Genomic DNA, 12610 nt, shown 5'->3' with positions numbered 1-12610 from the left:
CTAAAATGTAAGAAAAAAAGAAAAACCTGCTCATTTATCCATTTCAAAAGAACATATAATTTAAAAAATATTCGACTGTTTTCTGTGCATATAAATGTCAAATTGATTGTTATCACGTCTCCTATCAGGTGTTAAATTATTAAAGCTAATAGTGTGACCCTACAATGACAGCATTGTGTTACAGCAGCTGCCATAATGAAAACACATTTTTCGTGCAAACCCATAATTTGGTAAGAACAAAGATACTTAAAACATAAAGTAATCTAAAATTGGTAAACAAAGCAAAAGCATTAGGGGGAAAAAACAACTTAGAAAAAAGTTTTCTATCCTATATACTATGCAGTCATCCTGGGATCTATTTAGGCATTATTTTCAACAGAGTGTACAAAATATTAAAATTTCTTTATAAATCATCCACAGATCAAAATCGTGGCAATATAGAGGCAAGTTCAATTTTGTGTAAATGTTTTAGTTGCAGCCATCTGACAAAAATCTGATTTTGTGTTTTGATCAGATTTTGATTTTTTAGGTTTCCAACTGTCTGCAGCAGCAGGGAAAGAGATGGACAGCAAGAGGAGAAACTAACCAAGAGCTTTGGTTCTCTCTTTTCTTTCATTAAAAACAAAAAACAAAGCCCGTCCTTTTGAGCTGCTTAGACACGGGGAATGGTAATCTGAGTGTACACAGGCTGAAGTTTTAATGTGCTACATCAGTTTGGTGTACTCCCATTGTGGTTGTTTACATTGTTTTGTTTATTAGGAGTGAGCAGCAGACAGAAAATTAGTTTTGTGGGGACAGAGAGAAAGCAAGACTAAACAGAAGAACAGAAGAAGATGAAGAACAACAACAACAAAATACATCATTAAATACAAATGCTACCTACTGTACTTTGTGGTGCTATTTATCGATCCCTTTTTTTCTTTTGACAAACGCACTTCTTATTTCTCACTGAAAATAAAATAACATTTTTTTCATTTCATTTTGCTCCACGACCCAGCACATCGTGATGACGTTGCCACTTAAGTTGTTGATAGCTCCATAGGCTCCCATTTCTGAAAAACGAGTTAATTTCAGTTGCACAACGAGTTGTGAAGGGAAGACCCTTGCTACCACGACAGAAGAACCTTTTGTCTGACCATGTACAGACATATTTTAATAGAATGGATATTTAAATTTTACCATGACATGACTCTCGACTGTTACACTAGTGCAGTGGTTCTTAACCTGGGTTCGATCGAACCCCAAGGGTTCGGTGAGTAAGTCTAAGGGTTTCAGCGAAGGTATAGAAACGGTGAGACCTATTTTCGTACGCTGAATAAATCTAGGCAAACTGGCTTTTTAGACCAGGTTTTGCACTGGTTTTCACCCAATTTACAGGCTTAATCCATTTTTTTAAACTGCTAGTCCTCCATCTGATGGGCGGAGGAACCGGTTTGCTCAGTGGAAGGTTGACTCACATTTGGTAAGAGGGAATGGGAAGCGTGGTCTGAAATTTTGACCTGTTTATAAAACATGCTTTCAAAATGAGAAGATCTTTGAAGGGGAATTTGCTTTATTATTAGCTTTCTAAGTTACATATATCCAGAGGCGTCGCGTCCCATTAGGCAAACCAGGCAATTGCCTAGGGCCCCCAGCCAGCAGGGGCCCCCAGAGGGCCAACAGATTTAGCACACGCAGCTTTACTGCACTGTCGCACTTGTCGCTGTGACAGTGCAGTGAAATCCTTGTGTCTGAGTTCCATGAAGGGGCCCCTTAACTCGCTTTACACCCCCCCTCACGTGACTCAGAGTGAGCGGCGATTTGGCTTTTTGGCAGAAAAGGAGAAAAGGAAGCAAGACAACGGAGAGTGTACTATGTTACTGCAGTTTTATGTCTTAATGTAGTAGAAGCCGGGCACTTAGAGTGTCCTAAAAAGTGCTCTATGAGACCGAGGCGTTATTTTTTGGGCTGTCTAATTTATCGCGTTAATAGGCGGTAATTAAATTTTAAAATGAATAATGCTAAAATATTTAACGCATGCAAGGGACGACCCACTCATGCATTGCCGCAAACAGACTACAATGGTGCCGTTTTATGTATATTGAGAGCTAAGAGGCAGAGACAAGCGAGAGGAGTGGACTCAGGCATTCACTGGGGCCGCGCTATTTATTGGAAAAAGCTTTGGCATCTCTTCCATCACAATTATAACTATTGTTGCGAGTGACGTGGGGTAGAATGACAGGAGATAATCTTTTTCTTAACACCCTGTATGGTACACAACACAGAGATGATCTAGCATTTGCAGCCACCACTGACAGTCATGGTTGCCCAACTTCCCATAATGCATTTGGCCGGTACAGTTAAGTCGCTACAGTATCATTTACTGAAAGCACAACAAAAATAATATTCCTATCTCTCAAAAAAAATAATGTTCACAAAAAGCAAAGCGCTCAATGCAAAGAGAACCGGCATTCCCAATCAAAATAGCTATGCAAAATAATACTCAGACTTTGGTCAAACTCTATTCAAACATTTCGTTTAGCTCAACAAATACACTAGATGGTAATATTTAGTCACGAACTATCAGAGGTCTCGTACGTTGTTAAGTCAACACTCAAATGAACATAAGGTACAATGAACCCAGAAACTACGGCGTCAGTCCAGGGGCAAAACGCGCAAGAAAAACTTGGCTAGATCTCTAATTAATTTAAAACTTGTCCTTGACACCTTGTGGTGTATTTCAATCATTACCTTCCACAATGGCCACAAAATTTGATTGAAAATTTTACAAATTTTATTAAAACGAAAACATACAGAGGGGTTTTAATATAAAATTACTATAACTTGTACTCACATTTATCTTTTAAGAATTACAAGTCTTTCTATCCGTGGATCCCTTTCACAGAAAGAATGTTAATAATGTTATTGCAGTCTTGTGGATTTATTGTTACAATAAACAAATACAGTAGTTATGTACAGTATTTTGAATGTATATACCCGTCTTGTCTTATCTTTCCATTCCAACAATAATTTACAGAAAAATATGGCATATTTAAGAGATGGTTTGAATTGCGATTAATTACGATAAATTTTTAAGATGTGATTAACTCGATTAAAAATTTGAATCGTTTGACAGCCCTAGTTATTATACTTTTATTAAATATGCTATTGCTCCAAGTCCAACTGTCCCCCTTATATTGCTTGTTGCCTGGGGCCCCCTGGGACCCTTGCTACGCCTCTAGATATATCTGTTTTGAATTTGACAAAAATTGCTTTATTATCTAATTCCGAATGGTTCGATGAATCCACATGTGAAACTAATGGGGTTCGGTACCTTTAGCAAGGTTGAGAACCACTGCACTAGTGCCAACAAAGCTTGCCGACTGCTTCATCAGACTTCATCAAAACTCTGGGAATTTTATAGAGGAACATGGCTCCCTTAAGACATTTTAAATGGATGGATATCAACTGTCTTCTACGATAAGGAGACAGTATCCTATCTCCGATTAACCATTTTCAATGAGCACTCACTGAGTAATCACAGGCCTTTATCGCCCATGGAGGCCTGGGTATTGGACAGTGTTGGATGAAGTAATCACTTTTTCATTCATTCATTCATTCATTCATTCATTTTCCATGCCGCTTATCTTTTTTTTTTTTTTTTTTTAAACTTGAGTAAAAGTACAGATACAGGGGCAAAAAATTACCAGTAAGTAATAGTAGAGTAAAAGTACAAGTATCGAAGAAAAAATTTACTCAATTAAAAGTACAAAAGTACTTGCTTTAAAATCTACTTTGGCGGTGCAAAAATGTGAAATATAATATATATATTTTATATATATATATATATATATATATATATATATATATATATATATATATATATATATATATATATATATTTTAATAAATTAATTTTAATAAATATTTAGCCGTGCAGAATGGGAAAAAAAATAATAAAATTGACTGCACTGTAAACCGAAGCTTAACAAGGTAAAAAAAAAAAAAAAACTCCAAAACTTAACATAATGGCGGATTACAATATCTTGTTCACCCGCTTAATCTTGCTTGTACTCGTGTCTCCCTCCAGTGCTCGATAATGGTATAGTTGCACTGGGCCTATTGATTGTGCTGGAGGTATGAAAACGCAACTATCAATTCACAAAGAGAGAAAACCAAAGTAACGTTTACTGCAGGAGACACTTTAAAAATTAGTTGAGTAAAAACGACAGATACGTGTTGTAAAATGTAGTGAAGTATAAGTAAAAAGTACCACTTCATATTTTTACTCAAGTAAAGTACAGATACACAAAAATGTATTGAAGTATAGTAACAAAATACTTTCACTTCGTTACATTCCACCACCGGTATTGGACTTTGTTTCAATTTAAAGAGGATGCATTGTACAGTGTGTTACACCGATAGCTGTGAGCAGGGGTGAAAGTGCGAGAATGTCTTGCCTAACATAAGTAAATGAACAAAAATAAGCCCAAAGTGCACATTAACTGTACTGCCAAATTTATCACATTTGAGACAAGCATTTCTAGATGTCATTGCAGTAAAAAATTTTTTAAAACCTTATTGTGTATTGCATGTAATGCTACAGTAAATGTATCATTTATGATACAACCTTGGCGGAAAACACTCAGATGACTTGAAGTCCGCTCTGAGCAGGGGTCGCGTTAACCGAATATTTTCCGTCGTTGACCGGTTTTTTTAAAACGGTGACGGAAAAAACTGAAGTCCATCTGTCATTTTGACAGGTTGCAATTCACACCCCAGACCACAGGGTGGCGAGTGAGCATATTAATGAGCTATTGTCTCTCTTGATGCATGACGTCGTTGGCCTTACTCGGAAAAATGTGCAGGTGCTTGTGGGTTCAGGAAACCCCTCGTTCAGAGAGTCTTGCCGACTTTTGATCAGGTCACTTGGAGAAATGTTCCCTGATTTCAAAACTTTGGCTGAAGTGGCGCTTGTAATCCCAGTCTCCAGTGTGGCCGCAGAGCGCGGATTCAGCCTCCAGAACAACATCAAAACGGCCATGAGAAGTCGTCTGTCCGAGGCAAAAGTCCAAAACCTCATGACAATAGCCTCTGCAGCAATCCCACTTGAGACATTTTATTATGCACATGCGGGCACGCAATTCAAGTCCATGCGCACCAGGAGGAAGGTGTGAGACTGCGTTCAGGCCACAGCAGGTGAACTGCTAATTTCATTGTTCCATATGTAGCCTACCTACTCGGGCCACAGTCAGCTGTTTTTGTCACTGCGGAGAAAAAGTTGCATATACATCTGCTTGATGTGTGATGGCATGGTGTGGATTCTCTGTTAAGCTTGTTTGGACAGAATATTAATAAAAAAATAATGAAAACTAAATACTATTGAATATGTCATTATTATCATTTAAAAAATTTAAGTAACGGGTAAAAATAGATTATGACCGGATTTTTATTACCCTGTCAGTCAAAATGACAGACAACGAAAAAGTCTAGCGCAACCTCTGGCTCTGAGACCCCCAATTTGGCCAAATTTCACAATTGTCCTATATGCATGGGCATCATTGGAAAGCTTAAAATCTCTATTTTCTGGGGGAAGAAAAATTTTCAACAGGAGGGCATTTTTAACACGTTAAAAGTAGGTCAAATCAGGCGAGAGAAAAATAGACATTTTTGAGACCTAAGAATTTTTTTTAAGTTTGTCATTTCAAAAAATGTTTTGGATACCCATCCTGTTTCATAATAAATAACCAACACTTCAAGATGATCCCCCTTTGTCTACTCAAGTCTTTGATAATCAAGATGCATGCAATAAGACATGTGGATGGATGCACAATAATAAAGGAAATTGATGTGTGAGTAAATGTAAATTTAATTTAGCCCTGTGTTTTATTTTGTATAAAAACATGGCTAAACGGAGGAGTTAGCTGTATAGTTAAGGATAATTTTACTGCATACAGTTTAAATTCCAATACCATACTATTTAAATTTTTGCGGTGGGCTTTTGAAATATTTTTTCAATTATGATGAAGGACTGTGAATGCGAGATACTGTGAATAAAAGGTTCCATATGCATAAAGGGAACCTACAAATGTGAGTACATAAAACTATCAATTCATTGTACTGTATTTAGCCTTGAAGCCTAGGACCGAGGCCAGGGGTCGGCAACCCAAAATGTTGAAAGAGCCATATTCAACAAAAAACAAAAACAACACACTGATACAGTATGTCTGGAGCCGCGAAAAAATTTAAAGCCTTGTATAATGAAAGCAACACAGGCTGTATGTATCGATATTAACTATTAGCCTACTATCAAAATGACTAAGTTGGCTATATATACATAATTAGCCTTCATAATTAAATGTTTATTTTCCCTGCAGTGGATCCCATTGAGAATGACGCACCATGTGACTACTTTGTTGTACGATACCACGTTAAGTTTAACTTCATTACAATATTAATGTATTGAAAGAATGTTTGTGTAATGTTTGTCCTCCTACACAAACCATATTAAAACAAAAAAATATATTTCCCTCCCCTATCTTTTCCATTTTAAAAAATCTTTGAAAAAGCTCCAGGGAGCCACCAGGGCAGCGCAAAAGAGTCGCACGCAGCTCTAAAGCTGCAGATTGCAGATCCCCAACGTAGGCTTTATGATTTAAGCATCTAATGTATCCAATACATCGATATCATCCCATAATAGGCAATCCAAAAGGCAACAATGATTGAAAGACAATGGACAGCATGCTAGTTAGTTAGCCTGCTGTGTCCATAATTCTCGCACTCGCGTTCGACTGCAATGTATGTCTTTTTGTGGCTTTCCAGTATCTTGAGGTGAGAGTATGAGAGAGCATAATTAAAGACACCATGATTTTAACGATATTATTATCGGTAAACGGTATTATCGTGTACTTACCTTGTTTCTCCATGTAGCATGTATCACTGAGTTTCAAGACACAGCTGTGAATGGCCACAGCCGGACTTTGTGGGGATTTTATGGGTGAAACATGGTAATATAACAAGGGTCGCGATGCAGAATTCAAAGACAACAAGGAGTGGTCGAGATTTTCTTTTTCAAATATTTACCCTTTTAAATGTTTTTTTTTTCTCTTTCTCAATTTTTTCTTTGGATCGATTATTTATAATCTAAAATATCGGGGAAATGCAACAGTTAAGCGATATTTATGAGTTAGATATTTGTGACCTATTTACAGACACAATATTTTTTCATTGTGACATAATTTGTTTAAAAGTTTAAAATATGCAAATGAATATTTTTTTAAAGTCATTTTTTAAAACTAAATATTAGACATCAATTAATGATTCTAAGCTAAAAATGATAGACATTTTGAATAATAAATATAATTACTTACCTTTTTATGGCTGGGTTGTAACAAAAGCGGTTGCTCAGTGTCTGTAAACGGGGGTCTCCAGGGCAAAACGGACAAATTAAAAATAGTCCGGGGGCATAACGCACCATGAAACTGCTATGGCAGCATATAGACATATTGTTCTATCAAACACAATGGTTATTTTGGCTTAAAATACAGCGGTTTATTTTAAAGAGGGGTGCAAGAGCAGAAACTGCTTTTTCAGCCTTGTCTGTGTTTTCCTCCATATCCAAATTAATTTAATAAAAAAATGTTCATTTAAAAAAAATCAGTTTACGGACCAAATAAAGCTTTCAAATGAAAAACATCAGAATTTTCTGTTCATTATTTCTGAGGTTAGTCATTATAAAGTTGACATGATGTTCTGAACCTCCCCACGAAATAAAATAAAATGCCTCTTCAACTCTTTCCTTTCTCTTAAAGATCTGATCAATTTTCCGTTGCATTGCCCTTTTTTATTGCATTAATTCAACAACTTTTAGAAAACGTGCATTTGAACCAATCAGAGTTAACTATCCATGCTGACCACATGTCAGTATGTCAGCCTTTTGAACCGGCAACTGGAGTCCCGGCGAGGGAGGGTGTGAAGGAGATAGTACCTTTTCTTGTAGGCACTGTCTAACTGTTTGCATTATTCTAACACACGTAATATAATCAATCAGGGAATAGTATCTTTTCCCGTATTTATCGATCGACTGTTTGTATTACTCTAACACACCCAATATAAAATAAATAGCACTTATACCATAGTTTAAGGAAAACAAGCAGAATATAGAGGATAAAACATACATGACACCTTCTTATCACGGAAGCCCAACGTGTGCGTCATGCAACTGACTGAGCAAGATTGACGCTAACAAGCCCACGTCTGCACTACCAACTCTCGCAATCAGTTCTCTCGTGCAGTCCAGAGCAAATGGTGGGACACCCTGTCCCAACACAAGGAACACCGGAGAATGCCAGATATCCAACGGATAAAACGACTGATAAGACTCCAAGAGCCCTTTTGACGCTGAGGTGGCAAAATCCACAACCCTCGTTTCCCTGACAACAGCAATTCCCGAATCCTCCTTTCCAATCCACAAACAGAAAATAATCCCAAACACACCCTTCTTTCTGCCCACGGTCTGCCCTGCGAGAACCTTCAAAAGACTGAATGCTTAATTAAGCGTTGTCATTTTTCCCGGGAACCTTTTGTTGACATGTGACATGGTGACCTTGGAGCGAGTTTGCCTCCCCGCCTGAGTCTGTTTCTGTTTCGCCTTGCTGATGATCGCTGTACCCCTGAATAAATTCTTAACTTGTTTTTGGTGAGCCTTCTTTGAACCTTTCAAAATGGAGTGAGTACAAAGGGTTAAGACTAAGGTGAACGCGCAGAGTTTGGCCTTCTGGCCAGATTCTCGGGGTCTCGCCGATCCGGGTCGTTGGAGCTGCGCCAGCCAAACCACCGGGCCCGCGCTGTTGAAACTCCAACACCCCTGGTGTGTGTTAGAATAATGCAAACAGTTAGACGGTGCCTATGGGAAAAGGTATTATCTCTTTCAGGTGGTTAGCTGAGCGCACGCACACATCGACACGAACCATCAGATACACGCTGGGAGAACTCCGTGTTGTCCTTGGAATAAATTTAATAATAAATATTGGTGGAAACGGATGACGTTACACAAGCAATTTATTATGCTTGTTGTTAATACTTGTGTATGTAAATCTGATGTTAGTAAATTGTTTTGCTCTTGGAGATGCCTGTATGGCAGCACGGCAAGTTGTGTTTAGCATGGGGTTTTGACAGTTGCTGTCATATTTTCGGGATCAAATTGGAGGAGTTCAGCGAGGCCATGGAGAACAACTTCCAGACGGCGTGGAAAAATTCTGATCCACCATCTAGCATCGCAGGAAGGGAAAGCAGTACACCATTGTGTAAAGTGGGGAGAGTTTGCTCCTGACATTGACTTGGGAAGTTGTTGTGTCGTGGGCCTTCGAAGACCTCCTCAACTTCAACGACACGCCTTACCATGTGGAACCAGACCCTAGGGACACTGATGTGCATTCTCTATAGGTGGTTGAAAAGCTCCTCGGTGTCTCTATCCCCCCAAACCCTTTTCTTTCCAGCTGCTTCCTTAGAATGAACACAATATAAACAAACCAAATGGGACACCAAACCCCCATGTGGCACATTAAAATTGTTCAGGCTTTAAAGACACTCAGATTCCCATTCACCATGTCAAAACAGCTGAACTGACTTCTGACTTTAGTATAACAATTTTGGCCAGTTTTTTTGTCTTCTTCAGTGGCCCTAATCCTCTTCTGTAGTTTTGCTTACCTTATTAGATGGAAAGTTAAAATGGTTCTGACGACTGAAAACACACACTTTTATTTTATTTTATGAACTAGTGAAAAGATTTACATGAAAGATGAAGGACCATAGAGTAGAGGTAAGATTTTAAGGGAAGTTGCTAGGAAAAAAGCTCAAAGGCTGGTTCTCATTGGTGGGCAGAGTAGAACGGTAGCCTTCAAAGTTTTGTTGGATGCTGCCACTGGTTGAGCCTGAACTGTTGCTGAGGGTCTCGATGCTGCCCTCTCGCTGCAGCTCTGTAGAAAAATCAAACTGATTTTATTACTTGAGTGGTCAACAAGTCAACAGCAGTGGAAACATGAATAAGGAAAAGTTGGGAACGAATTCGTTATAACCCCGCAATTTACTATACTAGTAATTCTGTCCTTTTGCGTTGAAGTCCCATGCATTTATCTAAATTAGCTGCGCCATGTCACTGTGTGAATATGTAAACAGAAAAAGAAGTGTCACACTTTTTTTGGTGGTGGTGGTGGTGGTGGTGGTGGGGGGGGGGTGAAAGCCAAAGTGATTAAATGCCTTAGGCCTACTCTACTGTCAGCAGTGGACTAAAGATCCTTCCTTTATTCAAATCCTTCAGTCATAGTCAGGGGTGCACATATTTTTTTTGCCCAGGTTCTCAGAGGAGGACCTGGAGATGTGACTTGGTCCTCATTGAGCTTGAGAGCCGACCCGCCTGATGCGATAAAATTATGACAAGCTTTACTTAGAGCCAATTAACTTTAATTAATTACATTAACAATTAATGCTTGATTAACATCAACTGGCACAACAAAATTGCCATTACTTTAAAGTGAAATGTAAAGAAATAAACATAAAAGCACCAATCCAAAAAAAAGGGCATTATGCGGCTCCCACTTTAATTTCAAGCCTTTGTAAAAGTGGGATGTCGTCCTCATAAGACCTCATTGAACGTGCATGTTTAGCTTTGTAAAATGCGAACAAAAACACGTTTGTCACTGCATGGCGCTGTTTTCATTACCTTTATTCCGCCACTTGTCCATAGGGCGAGTGGGGTCCTGTCTGACATCGATAGTTTGCTTAATTACCACATGCTCTCTGTTTTTTTTGTGCTTTACAAAGTTTGGATGGTTGAAATTCTTTGACCCTACATAAAATGCGCTGCTCTTATCAGCGACATTGGGATTCTCACGGCACATTTTGTACTGCATTTCCGTGCGAGCATCATTTACTTCTAGCCATGGTACCTCCTAAAGCCACTTTTCAGCAAAAGTCCTTTTTTTCCCGGTAGCTCCGGTGACGTCTCTGTCGTCTGTCTTTTGACGGGGGTGGGGAACAACGAAATAATTACTCAGTAGGGCCTGCCTCTTCGACATTTTGAGAAGTTATTTTCTCGTGTCCGCCGCAAATACAGTGGTCAGCCATCGGTACGCAAAAGCGTATGGAAGCCGTTGAGGGCCAGCGCGTTTGTCTACGTCCAGTACGCATGCGCGCATGCGGACCACTTATGTGCACCACTTATGTGCACCCCTGGTCATAGTAAATCTGCTAAATATTCCAGCAATCACTTGGTTCACCAATATGTATCTGGTTCCTACTGAGTAAATATCACTGGACAAACAATGTGGTTGTACAGGTCTGCCTGACAGAGCTGCTTCCTCACAACCACAACATACAACACACATTTACACACAACAACATTCTTCTGCCAAATGCCAGTGAACAGACAACTAATTTAATTCATTATTATTATCAAAGGTTGGTAGAGTTGCCATAAATGTGACTCAAGTAAGAGTTTCATTACTTCAAAATATTATTACTCAAATGTACGGTAGTCACCCAAAAAATGTACTGAAGAACAAGTAAAACAGTATTCGGTGAAAAGAATACTCCAGTCCTGACTAACAGTTGCCACGTTTACATGGAGCCAAATATTCCAATTACAATCGGAATATTTGTTCAAACCGAATAAATGTGTTCCATATAAACACCTCATTCGGAATGAAACCGAATGGAATTTCATTCCGATTCACTGGGGTGGAATATTCCTTTTCCCAAACCGATTAGAAGTAAAATTATATCATGTAAACAGGGAAGCGGAATGGTGTCTGGTTGCGTTCTTTCTGCACATGCTCCGTACTGACGTGGTGACGTCACTTTGTGACGTAAGTAACATCACTTGCAACATGGCTTCCAAGCACAGCGCACCTAATTGGAGTCCGGCGGAAAGATTGTATTTAATTCAAACTTTAAAAGAATTGAATATAATTGCTCGCTTAGACGGGCATAAAACGAGGAACAGTGAACTATTTAAAAAAAGTTCACGAGAGGTTACGCGAAGCTGGAATAGACCAGAGCGTTGACCAGATTAGAAACCGGTGGAAAACCGGCTACTACAAGGCAAAAGAGCAAAACAGCAGAAGCGGATACGACCCCACAAAAACAACAAGTGGGTTAAAGTTAAAACAGCAGCACTCCGGCGATTGATCTCCATGTTTTGCAACGTGACGCTTTGTTTTGATTAATCTGCGCATGTCAGACGGCAGTTGTCAAACGTCCTTTCGGAATAAAGGCAGTCACATGTAAACGCTGGATCGGAATAGATGAAGTGACATGTAAACAGCTGATCTGAAATTTCCATTCGGAATGATTTGAATCGGTATGAATAAAAGCATGTAAACGTGGCTATTGTGGGCTAACTGCTTACAATGTGTGATATTTTTTTAAAACAATGGTGTATCTTTTTTTTTGTTGACACAACGTCATCTATATGAAATTTTAATATTACAATACCTATTAAATAACCATATTAAGACCCCCCCCCCCCCCCCCCCAAAAAAAAATCGCCCTACTTGAAAAATGAAACATTACCCGTCCAAAAAGCATGCTTCTAGTGTACAAAATGATTATATCTCCGGGTTTCTGTGGTCTA

The 12610-nt window shown here is 38.8% G+C and overlaps 1 protein-coding gene across 2 annotated transcripts in view; it reads right to left on the bottom strand.

The window, feature by feature from the left end:
- Nucleotides 1–3998: 3998 nt before the first annotated feature.
- Nucleotides 3999–12610, bottom strand: part of bcas3 (BCAS3 microtubule associated cell migration factor) — a 525512-nt gene continuing 516900 nt past the window's right edge. For both annotated transcript variants that reach the window (XM_057839609.1, XM_057839610.1), the window contains one exon: nucleotides 3999–9956. In XM_057839609.1, the coding sequence (XP_057695592.1) occupies nucleotides 9834–9956 (123 nt within the window). In that variant the 3' untranslated portion in view covers nucleotides 3999–9833. The remainder of the gene's footprint in view (nucleotides 9957–12610) is intronic.

This window comes from Corythoichthys intestinalis, chromosome 6 (genome assembly GCF_030265065.1).
Source record: "Corythoichthys intestinalis isolate RoL2023-P3 chromosome 6, ASM3026506v1, whole genome shotgun sequence".
Taxonomy (NCBI): domain Eukaryota; kingdom Metazoa; phylum Chordata; class Actinopteri; order Syngnathiformes; family Syngnathidae; genus Corythoichthys; species Corythoichthys intestinalis.
Note: the sequence above shows the minus strand (reverse complement) of the source record. Positions and strands in the feature narration are given on the sequence as shown.